Source organism: Solea senegalensis, linkage group LG2 (genome assembly GCF_019176455.1).
Source record: "Solea senegalensis isolate Sse05_10M linkage group LG2, IFAPA_SoseM_1, whole genome shotgun sequence".
NCBI classification, from domain to species: Eukaryota; Metazoa; Chordata; class Actinopteri; order Pleuronectiformes; family Soleidae; genus Solea; species Solea senegalensis.
Window position 1 is genome coordinate 1,401,029 of NC_058022.1, and position 16,421 is coordinate 1,417,449.

Here is a 16,421-nt window from a genome sequence, read left to right on the forward strand (position 1 = left end):
AGAGACACAGAGAGACACAGAGAGACAGAGAGGAGGTTGGGATATTAGCGGCGCTCGCTGCCCGCGGTGGCTGGTTGAACACAACAGCTGGTGTCACAAACTGAACCAGTCTAGCAGATATAATCGAATCTTCTCCATCTAAACCCCTCCTCCACCTCCACCTCCTGCATTCACCGCACGCATTTACAACTTTAATTCTGCTCTCACTGCAGTTCTCATCTGTGTCCTCGTCTTCATCGTTCTTCGCTCATGAGTAGAAATATGAATATATGCATAGAACATAAAATAAACAAGTGAGATAAGAAATGTAGTGACTTCAAAAAGACAAACTATAAGAAGAAGAACATAAGAAGGCTCAAGGACACATGAATTAAAGTAATGTCCAAGGAAGATAATTATTCTATATATTTATAGAATGAGAAGTTAAACTGTTCCAATAGTTTGACTTTTTACATATTTGCATTTCATTTATTTTATGGAATTTTTCACCACTTCTGATTTGTGTGCCAATGTTTGTCCATTTTCACCAACGTTTAGTGCGTCAAAAACGCGATAATTAAAGTTTGAGCTTGGATTGTCTCCAGGTCTCATCATGTGTAACTCACCTCGCTAACAGATGAATGGATGAAAGGATGAATGGTGTTTCTAACATGACCGTCTCTGACCTCCTGATCCAGGGTTGGCTCTGCGAGCTGCTGCGGTGGAAGGAGAACCCGAGCCCGGAGAACCGCACGCTGTGGGAGAACCTGTGCACCATCCGCCGCTTCCTGACGCTGCCGCAGGGCGACAGAGACCTGGCGTACGAGGAGGAGTCCAGACACCATCACACGGAGAGACTGCACACTGTCCTCCACCTGCCGCAGGACACACAGGTGAGAACCACCACGACGCTGTCACGCTTCAGAATTCGTATAAAAAATATGATGACATTTATACATCTCTCTACTACAACGGCAACCTCATTTGTGCTGCAACTATTAGCACAAGGTGGAAATTAGTGAGTAATGGAATTTACAAGGTTCCTTGAATGCATCTCGAAGCTTCTTTTTCAAGCTCAAAATCGCACAGAAGTGAAGTGAAATTTACCCGGGTTTTAATAATACCATTAAATATTCAAACTAACAGTAAAAGTTTTGTATATTTTCTGTACTTAAATACACATTTAAAGTATCTGTACTCTCCTCTCGTCTCTGCTGGAGCTCAGAGGGACAAGACTGTGCTTCAAAAATATCTGGAGAATTTTATAAAATATGATTCTTTCCATTCTTTAACCTCTAAAACATCAAGATTTACCATTTTCTTCCATTTCATTTGACTAATTACTGTTAAACACATCTCTTAATAATGTTTAGCGAGCTGGAGACGACAGATACTGCAATATGGTGTCAAAAAAATCATTTAAATCATCAATATATTGAGGAAAAACTAAATATCGGACATAATATAAACACAATAAAAGTAACTTAAAGCAACTACAATAACATGTTGGACAGATACAGTAAAAAAAAGATCATATTATTATAAATATACAGTAAATTCATGCTAGTAACAGTCAAATGAGATGATTTATATCACTTATATAAAATACAATATTATATTTCTTTATTCTGTGCATTCTTGATTACACTTTCACTTGTAGTTACATATATTTTACTACTTTTTTCATTATTTCATTACACTACTCTATATCACCACGACTAGTTCAAGTTTAAACTAGTAACAAAGAAATCATTTTAAATCGAATTTACTAATCACTATTTTTAATGAACCAAAACCACCGATAAAATAATGTTTCACTTATGTAAATGTATTGTGGGCAAACGCCTCCCTGTTTAATCTGCTGAGCGTGAACGCGTGTTAATCCAGGTTCACACAGATTAGACTGACTCGCTCACACACTCACACACCTGACACGGTTGTGTTGGACGCAGTGTTTGATCTCGTTGTGTGTGCCCGTGTGTTCGTGCCCCAGCGGAGCGCAGCGTAAACACTGACTCTGGGTGGTGGAGCGCGGGAGGAAATGCCCCATTAGTTAAGTTTGAGGACGGAGACGAGGACAGAGACGAGGGCGGAGACGAGAAGCGGGCAGATCGATGCAGGGACACTGGCTGTCTTTCATTAACTGTCCATCATCATCTCAAGCTACACGGACAAAATAAACTCAATCTAAGATGCAAATACGACAGAAACATGAGCATGAAAAAGGACAAAACGACAACAAATCCCAGATTTAGATCTTTCAACAACTTGAAATATACTGTACCATTTAAAGCTGCAGTACGTAACCTTTGTTGTTATTTCCCTGTCTCAGTTTAGTCTTTAATTTAGACCTTTAAACCTTTCCTCCGTCCTCTGAATTCGGGGATTAAGTTGGTTGGAGATTAGCGGCAGTCCTGTTATCACATTGTGTTTATTTAGTTTTTGTTTAGGTTCTTACAGCCACCTTTTTTTTTGTTTTTGAATCGTCACATTTTCTTCATAAAATGAATTATAATTTCATTATATACTTCCACAGGCTTCACTCTGTGTGTGTGTGTGTGTGTGTGTGTGTAACGGCAGCAGTGAACGTGTTGTTGTTTTACTGTTGTGTTAAAAAGTCACAGGTCAAACTGACACACACACACACACACACAGGATTGAGCCTTTAACGTGAGCAGTTGCGAGACAGTCTCTGTAACCGCCACCGCCCCCCGCTGCCATTATACACCACATGTATACAATATACCATATGTCATAAATCAGAAACAGCACACACACACAACTGTCCACTTTTTTTCGTGCAACTCGACACCAATCGTAAGAGGGCTTGTTATGTGGCTCCGCCCACTTCCACTCCACCACCACCACTGTATTAAAGGGCTGATGGGAAGTCAGGGAGGAAGTTGTGGTGGCACCATTAACACATTCCTCTGCTCCTCTTACTCTGCCCGCACAGAGACTAAAAATAAAGTTCACCCTCAAAACGACCGGGGCGTAAAAATTAAACCCCGCCCCCCCCACCGCCCCACCACCACCCTCTTCTCCACCCTCCAGAGACACAGTGAGATGGTCTGTGGCCAAACACTGGTGATTTATTAATGGGAAGTGAGGTGTGTGTGTGTGTTGCCTCCTCTGCCTCGGAGATGAAGCCCCCACCAACCTCAGGCTCCAGCCGTCCCACCACCACAGACCACACATGTGTCCCATCTGCCCCACACACACACACACACACACACACACACACACACACAGATAGCTGTAATCTGAGAGTCCCTTTGTGTTTGGACAATAAGACAGTTTCTAAAATTGTTGCATTGAAACATGAATGCAGCGCTGCCCTCTGAGTGTGTGCGTGTGTGTGTACTGTATGTGTGTGTGTGTGTGTGTGTGTACTGACTGTATGTTGTGTACAGTAGCGTGAGACATTTTCTGCACGTTCAGGGATGTAGGAGATGTGTGTGTGTGTGTGTGTGTGTGTGAGCGCAGCATCACACGTCCTGATGACTGACATCGTCCTCGTCTCTCATTCGTGAAGTGCGTCCCACAGCTAATCTGGCAGAGTCTGAGCTTATGAATAATTTCTTTATTGTTTTTGCTAAATTGATTTCTGCTGCAGGTCGTGTGTGTGTGTGTGTGTGTGTGTGTGTGTGTGTGTGTAACAAGCCGTAATAACCTCAGCGCTCAAATGAAATTTTCACGCAACTCAACTGCATTTCTAGATTATATTTTATCAGGATTTTTGCATAATTCCAGGCTGAAATGATGATTTTCTTAAACTCAGATTTTCAAATTAAATAAACATATTTGACCTTTAACCTGCTGTTTGTCAACAAAGAGCAACAACTTCACTATGATAACTGAAGATCGACTGATCCTTTTATAATATCTGATGACCTGTTTCATGTATTTAATGTTTAGTTTCTACATTATTCTTATTGAAAATACTGGATATAGTTGTATAAATGTAGACTGGAGAGACAGAACATAACTGGTCACTGAAGACCAGACATCGTATTATTTAATACAATTTATACCTAATGTACGGAAGAGTGGCCACATGTAAAAAAATAAATAAAACAGCATGAATTCTGAAATTAAAGTTGGAAATCGGATATTAGTCGGAATTCGGATATTAAAGTCAGAATATAGGAATTCTGAGACTAAAGTCAGAAAATCAGAATTTTGAGATTGAAGTCTGAATTCTCAGATTAAAGTTAGAAAATTGGAATTCTCAGATTGAAGTCAGAAAGTTGGAATTCTGAATTATTTGATATCACAATTGCTGAACTACGGAAGGCCAAGAGGATCAGCAGAGGAAGTTAAGGAGAATCAAATTTTCTTTCAAAACCAGAAAAGTGAGAGGAAACATTTGGAAGGCTGGGAAAATTCTCTTGTGACCCATCTGTGGGGCCCAACCCAGTGTTTGGGAACCAGTGTTTTAGACCAAACACTGATGAGCTTCAATGACTCAACACGTGTGCTGAACCAGATTGTGTTTGAACCACTAATCTGAATGTTTGAGAGTTTGAGGAAACGTTCTCACCTGAGTTCAGCAGCAGCAGCAGCAGCAGCAGCAGCAGCAGCAGCAGCAGCAGCAGTAACAGCAGCAGTAACAGCAGCATGTCACCACAGCCTGGGAGAAAAAAGAAAACCATGGATGATTTCTGTGCCCAAACTCCACCACAGTTTCCACCGCAGTCATCATCACCCTCATATCCTCGTTTACATCTGCACTCGTGTAAATAACTTAAATCTGGTTCAGAGGAAATAAATGTTTGTACTTTTATAAAAAAAAAACAAAAAAACATAAAAGATCTTTTTTTTAAAGTGTGTATGTGACAGAAATAAGTTTGAGTTAAAGTGTCGTTAAACTTCTCTGTAATTTGCTCAAAAAATACATGTTTGTATGTACGTCTTCCGTGTCTCGGTTCATCAGGGCGAAAAAAACAACACAACAAAACAAAAAAACAACACAATTAACTTAATGGTTTAATTGCAGATAATCTGTGTGAATACCACACACAGTGAGGATGAAACACACACACACACACACACACACACACACACACACACACAGAGCTGCACTCTAACACTAACACAACTACGTGTGTTCACTTTTTCATCAGCATTATTATAACTATGTACAAAAAGAAGAAAAAACTGTAAATGTGCGGTGACTCATCGACTCTCCCCCCACACACACACACCACACACACGCACACGCACACACACAGTGAGACAAAAAGACGGAGACAGAATCAAAAACGTCTCACTGATTAACAGGAAACGTTGTCGTGCACAAAAACTAAGAGAAAAGTGACTTCTTTTTCCGCCTTCATCACATATTTATCTCTCTTAATGGAGGTCACACACACACACATGCACACACACATGCACACACGCACACAAACACACACACACGCAGTCCTGCAGGACCAGAGCTCACTAAGGAGACGATGAATATTTCACGTTGTATAATTCTTTCATAGATCTGCTCCGTAATTTGCTGTGATTTACGTTTAAAAGAAAACTTTTTTTACTGCAGTGCTGCACTCTGAGAGAGAGAGAGAGAGAGAGGAGAGGGAGAGGGAGAGGGAGAGAGACGGGGGAGGGAGAGACTGAGAGGGAGGGGGAAGAGAGAGAGAGAGGGAGGGGGGGAGAGAGAGAGAAAGAGAGAGGGAAGGAAGAGGGAGAGAGATTGAGTGACTGTGGCCGTGCGGCTCCAGAGTTTGTGGTTTTGGGCGAGCGAGGCTGTATTGCGTTGCTCTAAAGTGACACAGAATCTTGTCCAATCAAGAGTGATGGTCAGAGGTGGGCGGAGTCACGGGCAGAGACAATTACACTGCAGAAAAAGATAAATTAAAGTCAATTTAAAAAAGTTAATGAACAAAATGAATGCCTTTTTATATTAAGTATTGGTTTTAACTAATGGTTATTTTCATAATCGATTATTTTAGTTTTATCAACACTGAATTAAAACTGATCAAAGTAGTTGTGTGTTAATCTAGTTATTGATTAATAATCGAATAATCAAGTCAACATCACAGACCTAATCAGTCCCACAATGAATATGTTAAAAAAGTGAATATTAACATAATTATTAGTGTTATTGTGAATGATGTGCACTTTCTTCTTCTACTGTTATTTTGTTCTGCTGCGATTCATTTACATCGGAACTCACAGCATGTTTACCGCATTCCGGTTGAGAAGTCGGAAACGCAAACGTTTTTTCAGGTTAGCTGCTTATACCCGTCGATAACAACACTCATGATATGATATTTTTACGCACACAGACATCTTAGCAACATGTCTACGACTGATTTACTGCGAGACAAGCGCTAACTCCGAGTTCCGACCACAAATGGAAGGCAGCGTTAGTTCCGAAATTCAGTTTAGTCCAATTTCAGTTGGACTAAAAATCGGCAAAACGTCTCACACTTAAAGAAATCTCTGAAAAGTCAAAGGTCAAAAAGCACAGAAGGGACACGGAGAGTGGAGTGAAAGTGAGGCGGAGAACACACACACACAGACACACACAAACACACACACACAGAGGGGGAGGGAGGGGCTGCTGGCATCATCCTCCAGACCAGGCCTGATTTGGATGTGGAGCCATGTTGTCTTGGCAGAGGTTCACTTCATTAGTGTCCTGATGCATTAGACCTGAGTGGAGATGCAGGAGGAGGAGGAGGAGGAAGAGGAGGGGTGAGGCAACAAAAGCAGAGAACGTGAGGGTGAGGAAAGAGGATGAAGGTGCCAGTTTGACAACAATCTGACTTTTTAAAACACGTTCGTCTGACTGAAGTTGTAACGCAAACTAACGCAAACCAGATCATGTGACTTCATGAGAGTTGAATTACTGCGACATGTTTAAGTTAAAGTCGGACGCCCGGCACGTGTCTGACAGTTCCCGACCTTTGACCCCGGAACGATAGAAGAAGATAACAGAGATAAAAATAGACAGGGAGACCGAACGCACGGGAGACACGTGACAACTACAGCGCAGGGCATTGTGGGTAAACACGACTGAAAACATGCACGCGTGTAGAACGATGATAGTGTGTAGCGTATATTAGTCGTTTCTTGTTCGCTGTTTGTCTTTGTCTTCTCCTTCAGTCATTCTCGATGCAGCGCCGCCTCAGGCGAGGAGGGGAACACGTTTATTCAGAAGGTTCTGGTTCTGTTCGGAAAGCAAAACTCGTCCAGCGGAGACTATGAGGCGTGAAAACCACCTTAGACTTGGTTTTAGAGTTAAGGTTAAGATAAGTTGTTTGCTTAGCTTAGGAGTCTACGCGTGTGCTGAGTAAGAATGTATGTGTGTGTGTGTGTGTGTGTTTGGATCTGCTCTCCAGCATCATCATTAGTACATGAAGGAGACCAGGCCTCAGCATGTGTGTGTGTGTGTGTGTGTGGACATTGATCCAAGAGTCCTTGCTGTCAGTCCAAATAATAGAAATAATGAAGGTCTGTGAACAGGGAAAGACAGAGTGTGTGTGTGTGTGTGTGTGGAGGTTGTGCAATCCCCTTCACGATTTCCTTCTCCCCTCAATTTAGTTATTAAGTGTCTCAGTGAGTGTTTGTGTGGTCTCTCATTAGAGCAGCGACACACACCGAGTCAGTTCTCTCTCAATATCTGGAACTGTCAGTTTGCGTGAGAGAAACTGAATATTTTAGAGGAGAAAAATAAAATGACATAAAAAGAAGGAGGGGGATAAAATGTACTGAATTCCTGTAAATTGGTCAAACTTCGCCCGAACCACCCACCCACTCATCCCCCCCGTCCTGAAAATAAAGCCCCTGCAAATAAAATCACAGCAATTTCATGGTCTGGCCTGCCCTCAGTATTATTGAAGTAATACCCTGTTATTATTGAAGAGAGGGAGAGAAAAGTGAACGACTATTATCTTTATGTGGGTCCTTTAATTTTAATGTGCCACAGATTTATAGCTGGGCATTCCAGTGGGGAGAACCCCTCCCTGCTGTTAAAGCGAGCGGGCGGGACACGACCGCAGCGCTCTCACAACACGGCCACTACCTTCTGACAAACAAGCAGAGCGAGTCGTCACAATCGCACACACTTCACCTCACCGTAAAAACCCCACTCTCTCCTCTCTAAGATTCGCTCCAACATTTTGTGTGTTTTCTTGTGTGTTTTCTTGTGTCCTCTTCTCTCAAACGGACAGATCGGTCATGTATAAATAACCAGTGAGCCGCGCAGGAAGCTCCACCAGCCTGCACTTAAGTCTAAAAATCACCTTTAATTACATCTGCCACATGTCTATGAGACTCTTTTTTTACACAAACATTAAATCAAGCTAAATTATTATTATTTCCACACAGGCCTTGGAAAAAACCTGCAGTTATTGAGCCTCTTAAAGGCAATAATCTATATTAAAACACAACTAAAACTTGATCTTTTTTTTGTTATATGGAGCAAAGATATAAGAACAAATTAGCATTTAGGAAGCTGAAAATAAAGAAAATGACCTTTTTATTCCTATTTAAATGAACGCTCAGTAACACTAAGTGAAATTAAAACACACCAACTCGCAATAAAGTGGAGAAACCGGAGAAGCTTCTGAAAATAAAAATGCAACAGAGCAAACAAGGGATGGAAGAAATTATCTATTTTCCAATGTATGGCAATTCTTTCTCAAACAATTATATATATACATAAAAAAAAAGCAATAATCAGAAAAACTAATTTAAAAGAACAAGCGTATAAAATATAAATCTGACCTGCGTAATCTGGATTAAAAACTGATGTGTGGAAAACATGTATTCCTACAAAGTACAGGCAAGAATTAGTGAGCTGGACAAAAGCCACATAACACGTAACATGGTGTGAAACTTAGCGCCCCCTGGAGGTGGAGATTCCACAACACTGAGAAAAACATGAAACACGGCTTCCTTTGTTTCCTGTGAATGAAGTTCTTCCAATTCCAACACAATGGATCTTTAAATACAGTTTTTTTTAAATATAATATGCAATTGTATCTTCACTTTAGAATGGTTTAAGTAATCCGTGCAGTCAGAGACTGTAGGTGGTCTGAGTCAAAAACCACAAAACAAAACAGTGAACAGTCAGTCTGGTTCTTGAGGCTCCAATGGACGAACAGTAAACTCAATTGTGTCGCAACGTTGTCAGTGTAACTATACAAATAAACAAATAAAATGAAGAGTGGAGTTCCCCAGGGATCAATACTCGGTCCCCTTCTGTTGATTTCCTGTCAAAGAAAAAGTGCTGATTGGATTTGGCTGAATTTTATACGATTACGATAGATAATACAATAATGTGTCAAAAGGTCGGACTGCACACATGATCATGTCATAAACGGATTTTTGTTTCGTTTACTATCCGAGACGGTTTCGTGGCTTAAGACAAAGCGTCACAAGATTATGAATTAACTCTTAAATGAATGCTCAAAACTCTAATTTAATAAGTTTCTTTCACCCCCTCCCGTCAGTGTGCCGCCGCAGGCTCTCTGCCGTATTAAATGAGCTGGTTAAATAGTGATGAGGTGTCATAAGTTAGTAAATAAGAGACTTCCTGGCAGACAGGTGGTTGGCGTTTTACTAGAGCTAATCTTACACACATTAGGTCAAAGGTAAAGCGGAGTCAGAGCAGTTTGAGTGCCAGCGTTGGAGCTGTTTAATAGACCGTGACGCTCCGCGAGCTGTGAAACACTTGTTCTCACCCTCTCCTGACCTCTGCAGCCCTGCAGCCCTGGCTACTGTGTGCTGGAACGTGGAATCTGTTACTGGTTGTTTTATTAATGTCACACAAAGTCACTGTCAACCTTCATACTTAGGATTTTATGTTTTATGATTTCAAATAAGTTGATGTTTGTGAATTCATTTGATGTGCAAAACGTGTCTTACAATGTTCTTTATATACCGCTGAGTTTTTTGGAGGCTACGCTCGTGTTCAGGCCACGCCCTCTCCTTGTTCAGAGGATTTCACTAGAAATGGTCGTAGCTTCCTTTGCTTTTGTAGAGGGAGGTGTACGGTACACAACGACTGATTTGCAGTTGTGTTTTCCTACTTGTGGTGTGGATTTGCACTTCAGGGCCACCGTAAATGTGTGATTTGGTTTAACATAGACAAAGTCCAAGACAAATTTTCTTGAATCTGTCGACCCAAATTTCAAATGAATAAATCCTGAAAAATTCAAAGATTCATTTTTATTGCTCAATTCCATGATTCTGCCGCCGAAAATAGTAATAATATTAGTGCCCTAATACATGTTGGTGGCCAAATGTTTCCAGATGTTGAAATGAATTCCAGGCTGTAGTCTTGATCAGGGGTCACTGTGCCCCATTCATCAGATCTTCTGTCTCTCTCGTCAGGCACTTCACAGGCCACCGCCACCACCGATGAAGGAGCACCGCCTGTCTCCGATGCGTGAAGAACCGCTGTCTGCCCCGGGGAACGAGGAGGGCTCACAGAACCAGGGGACAGCATCTTCAGGCGGATGTCCACCGAGCAGTGTTGGCAGTGCCGGGAGCAACAAGAAGCCACGGTCGCGCACTAAGGTAGAGTTTGCATCGCATTTACTCTACTCAGGTTCTCCACTCTCTTTGTAGTAACAATCATCCAATCTCCACTTTAATTGCCAACAAATAACCAATCCGTATAGTCCAACTTGTTGGCACCCGTCTGTTGGGCTACCGAGGTCTGCCACCTATGGGTGGAGGCTCGATTCACTGCACTCCAAGGTGGAAATGCAAGCCAGGACTGGATTTACCATTCCAAACCGTACCTTAGTGACCTAAACTGCCCTGTACCACTTGGTAGAAACATGGCTATAGAGATACCGACATTTGACAGAGGTGAACGTCACCTCTGTCAAATCCTGAGCAGATCTGCATTGGCACAATGGAACTGCTGGTTTCGGGTTCATTCCACAAACAGAACTACTTTAGAGTCTACTTTATGGCGTACACCGCAGTCGTATGTTAATCTCAGTCAGTGTTCTGAAGAAAATAAGTAGTTAACTAAATGACCAATACCACTCAGAACCCATGAAACTAAAATACTTGTGGACACGGTTAAGGTGGTTTTGATTGTCCTTTCTGAATTCTGGATGTGTGCCTTCTAGATTTCCCTGGAGGCCCTTGGAATCCTGCAGAGCTTCATCCAGGACGTCGGCCTGTATCCAGACCAGGAGGCCATCCACACCTTGTCTGCACAGCTGGACCTGCCCAAACACACCATCATCAAGTTCTTCCAGAACCAGCGCTACCACGTAAAGCACCACGGCCGCCTCAAGGAGCTGGGCGAGGGCGCTGCTGCCAGCGGAGGTGTGGACGTCAGCGAGTACAGGGAAGAGGAGTTGCTCTCAGGCTCGGAGGACCCAGAGTCCAGCGAGGACGGAGCTGAGGAGATCTACCAGTCCACAGAGGGCAGTGGCGGGAGCACAGCGGGGCTTAACCAGCCTCCGGCCTCCTCTGGCACCAGCCAGTCGTCTTTAGGAAACAACGTGGCTCAAGAGGAAGGCAAGGACAAGGGGCACGGACGGCCTGGTGGCAACATGGCCCCAGGGAGCTCCTCATCCAGTCCCAGAGAGCAGACCGACTACCAGAGGTAGAGACTGACTCACAGAGAGGAGAGGTTCACGGAAAAAAGAGAGGGAGAAGAAACAAAAAAAAGACAAAGAACTGGAGACAAATGCGACTGCACAGAAACTGTAAGAGACAGAAATGTCTTTGTAGGTATAAAGTAACCATTAGACTGAAATATTGACAATCCCGGACAGACATCTGTGAAAACCTGATTGGTGGAGTGAAATTACCTCAGACAGCAGGTTTGCAGGGTGCTGTGCCACGGCTGTGGTGGTTGTGTAACTGTGAAACAGTTTTTTCCAGAGAATTATTTACTCCAGACGTTTATTAGCAGGTGAAACTTCTGCTGCTCAGGCCTCCAAACTTCAAAAACAGGCACAAACACTAAAAAGGGATTCTGCAGAAACTTTACACTCATCAGTGAGTCACCAGAAAACACACTCCACTGAGAGAAGGTCTGTGCTCCTCTTTCTCCAAAGTTTGAGCACAGTAAGCGCCACGGGACGTAACTCCCGACACGCTGGGTTGACGTCAACCCCACTGATGGACATTTGGATCCTGGGGCTTTTCTGAGGCCTCCACAATCTGAAAAAAAAAATCCTCAGGACACACACTGATGTTGCTGATGCTGTCGCCTGCCTGAGAGCGTGGACACGGCCACACCACGTCCTGTCCTCACTTTACCCTCACGCTCCACACTCATTACCAGACCCATCCAGCACTTACTCTTCACAGAGACTCTGAAATCTGGTAAATGTGACCCCGACCCCTCCCCCCCGTCTGTTGGTGTTCTGGCTTTAAAAGAGATAGTTCAGGGTTGGTTTTTTTTGAAGCATGGTTGTATGAGGCACTGACACAATATTCTGCTGCGGCCGGGAATCAGACAGACACGGATGCGTAACCTCACTGAAAACATGGCCGTCACCAGGGACACAAGAGAAAAATAGGTTTTAGCCACAAAGCTCATGTAATAAAAAAAAGAACATGTTTGTTGATTTATATCATCAGTTTTCAGGTTTCTACTCTCGTCCACCAAACTCATAGAGATAATCTGCATTTTTAGCCCACGGGGACACAGGAGCTGCTGGTCTACTGCTGCCTCGTGTGGTCACTTTGTGTCACTGAGGTCAATCTGAACAAAGGATTTCAAATGCCTAATAGACAAAATAAGACATTTGAACTTAGTGATGGAGGCAGCAGTGGATCAACAACTCCTGTGTGTGTGTGTGTGTGATGTTAAAATCACTGGTGTACTCTCTGGGCTTTGGTGTGGGAGAGTGAGTGGTTTACAAACTTCAGTTTCCTGTTGGAAAATCTGTCTAACAGAGAGATAACATACACATAAGATAGCGTAGACTTAAGCCAGCATAGATTTAGAGTTAAAGGCTTTTTCCCCCTACAGTTTTCAGTTTTCATCCATGCCGGTCGCCATCCATTTTTTTTTATGTTTCCATATTTTTCAATTCTCGTCATTTTTAAAAACCCATTCGGACAGACAGTCGTTTCCTCTCCTTCGCTTCCCTCGACAAAAGTTTTCTCTGCTTCTTTTTCGCTTGCTCTGCCATGACGAGCGTCTAAAATAACACTATCACTGCCTCGACCCCCTCGCCAGTATTACCTGGCGAGGGGGTCGTGGCTTCTCACATGACTTCGTAAGGACTCGAGGTTGGCGGCGCTGATCTTGTAAGGCTGATTTTTCCGCTAAAAGACAGCGGGGGGGAGTGGAGATTATTGAAGCATCACAATGACCAGGGAAATAGAGTTTTGCACAAGCATCCAATTACAGACGAGATTCACCGGCGCGTCACACGACTGTGACGTCAGCTTCTCAGCAACGTCTTTACTAAATGGTTGAATAAGCAGAAATGGAAAGTGAAAGTGAATATCCTGACAGTCATGAGAGGGTTAAAGTGGCTGCAGCACATTTATTATTTGAAGCGGCAGCGATGATTTCAGTGAGGGCAAACTTCCGCGTCTGTCACGACCACACTTGCAAAAATCCTCAACTGTGTCTTGAAAAATGCCAGAGCGGCGGGCGGACGGACGGACGGACGGACGGTCTGCCAGGGAGGAGGACATGGAGAGGATGTGGTGTCCTGATGGACACTCAGGCCTCTGTGTGTGTGTGTGTGTGTGTGCCCACGACTCCAAAAAACCTCGCTGGCACCGGCCGCGTATACGAGGAAAAAAAAAAGAAAAAAAAAGAGGGACAGAGCGGAGATTCAGCAACCAAACAATCAGTCACTTTATGTGCGGTATATTCCACCCCTTCACTCTTTCTCTCTCTCTCTCTCTCTCCATCCTCCTTTCCCTCTCTCTAATTGGTGGCCACAGTCTTGTGTTTCACCACACCTACCCGCACTTAAAACTTCACCAACCCTATTTATTGCTATCTTTATCCATGATTATTATTATCATTATTGTTATTATTGTTGTGATTATGGTTAGAATTGCTGTCATCGTGTGTGCTATTCTTAGGGTTTTTTTTTTTATTTTATTTCCATGGTTTTTTAAATATTTTGTTTTTGGGGGGGAGACATTAGTGACTCGGTCCTGAGAGAGACGACGAGCGGAGAGTGAAAGAAAAACAGAAGCAGTTACTGGATTAAAAAACAAAAAAGAAAAAAAAAGTTATATTGTATTCTGCCACTTTTTTTTATAGTTCTCTTTCCCAAAAAACGAGTACATAAAAGATTAATAGTTTGTTTTTGCTGCAGTCGATGACAATCTACTTTTTTGAGCCATTTATTAAGAAAAAAAGTGGCGAGTTTTGACTCACTTGTAATGTCTGTAAATACTCGTGAGACGCTGGATTAATTATTGCTGGTATACTTTTATTTTGGCTGAGTAACTAGTGTGTGAGTGTTTTGAGCCACTTTGAGAGAGGAGGAAAACTCAGTGAAGTCAGTTCATTTCATCGTGCCAGGAAAAATAGAATCGCGGAGAGTATTTAAAAGAAAAAGAAAATCAATGTGTTTTTTTTTTGTTTATTTGTTTTGTTTTATTTCTGATGTTCGGTGCAGTCGTGTGTCAGTAAAGCGTCTGTTGTTGTTGTTGTTGATGATATCAGTGAGTTGGACAGAGTGTGACCGGCGACTACACTCAAACACTCCATCGATAACTTTGTGCTTTTTTCTGTGTGACAGGAATCAGGGTTTGACTCAAATGCAGTTCCAACGAAATCTTAATTCATCCAGTGTTTAAGTGAATTAAAAATTTGTGAATTAAAAACAACTTTGTCTGGTTTTCTTTTCACTTGTATGGATCCTTGGTCTTCTCAGGACTCTGCACTGACTGTTGTGAAACACCCAAACTAACTATCAAAAGGTCTTCTATAGTTGTGAGGACCAGACAAAATGTCCTCACAAAGGTTTTAATTAAAATTTGTCTTCTCAGACTACGACAGAACAGGGACCAACATTATTATCAGAACAAAATGTGTCAGCAAACCCACCAAGATCCACAGATATGAATAAGGTCCAGGTTTTGGTCTCCATGAGGACTACTGGTCATGAGAACGTCAGTGTTTATGACAGAAATAAGGTCCTCAAGAGGTCACAAATACAGGAAAACACACACACAACACAACACAGGTTGACTACGACTACGTCTGCCAGATTAACATGTTTTAGTCAGACTAACATGTTTTAAACAGGTTTATATGTATATGTTCAAAAGGCCAGTTTTAGTCAGACTAACATGTTTTAAACAGGTTTATATGTATATGTTCAAAAGGCCAGTTTTAGTCAGACTAACATGTTAGTCAGACTAACATGTTTTAGTCAGACTAACGTTTACATTACACACTACATTTTTTTTCCTGACCTAATATAAACATATAGTGATAAATTCACAGAGAAACATTGGCGACATCCACACTAAGCCATTTGATTTGACTGTTTTCTACGTCCAAGCGACTCCGGAGTTTGACTTTTGGAAAACCTGCTGTTTTTTGGACAGACACAGTGTCTTTTAGGGGACGATGACACAGACGTCCTGACTGTCTATTATCAGTGAGTGAAAAGCAAACATGTAATTTGTCCAAGCATAAATAAACAAAAAAAAAACAACATAAAAACTGCTTTTAATTTCAGTTTACTGTTGTTTTTTCTTACGGTCGTTTCTGCAACTAAGCAACCAACTGCTGAGTGGACGACTTTTTCTGTTTACACAAACATGACCAGTGTGATTATGACTCTTTTTTTATGGTCTGTGAGATTATTTTAGATCCACAGTCAAAATGTCAACTGTACAAAGATAATTTTTGTTTAAAATAAAAACATTTCCACCACCAGGAATGAAATATGAGTCTGTCCTGACAATGTGGCTCACTGTCGTCGATGTTTACACTTTATATTGTTGCAGTTGACAGTTGAATTAATACATAATGTAGAAAATGACCCCAGTTCCGTCACTGATATGACTCTAATTTGTTTATTTTCTTTATCCTACGTTTATATTTATTGTTTTTGCCATTTCCTTTACAACAATGCTGCTATTGTACAGTTGAGAAATCACAGAGCTCAAAGGATTTCATATGTCACTATTAATATCTGGGCTGGTAGATTGATTCAAGAACCTGTTTTTAAACACAAAAACAACAAATAATATAAATATTTTGGTCGAGAAAATGTCAAAAAAATGTTGATCAGACCAAAATGATGATGTTCTTAAATGTCTTGTTTTGTCCACAAACTAAATATGATCCATTTTAATTGATTTCTTTGTTTTAAAATCAAGTAACTCTTGAAATAGTTGACGATTAATTAACTAATTGATTATTCAAGTCATTGTTTCAACCCTAAATCTGTAACTTTTTCATCTGATCCTATCATCTTATAATATGCCAGAAATGAGATATATAATAATTCTTTGGC

General features: G+C 41.8%; 1 protein-coding gene across 3 annotated transcripts in view; it reads left to right on the forward strand.

The window, feature by feature from the left end:
- The window catches only part of satb2 (SATB homeobox 2), a 40,684-nt gene extending 28,725 nt beyond the window's left edge, over positions 1–11,959 (forward strand). For 2 of the 3 annotated variants that reach the window (XM_044019467.1, XM_044019469.1), the window contains exons 11-13: positions 678–872; positions 10,309–10,515; positions 11,082–11,959. In XM_044019467.1, coding sequence (XP_043875402.1) covers positions 678–872; positions 10,309–10,515; positions 11,082–11,570 — 891 coding nt within the window. In that variant the 3' untranslated portion in view covers positions 11,571–11,959. The remainder of the gene's footprint in view (positions 1–677; positions 873–10,308; positions 10,516–11,081) is intronic. The other variant, XM_044019468.1, reaches the window with a different exon arrangement.
- Positions 11,960–16,421: the final 4,462 nt, after the last annotated feature.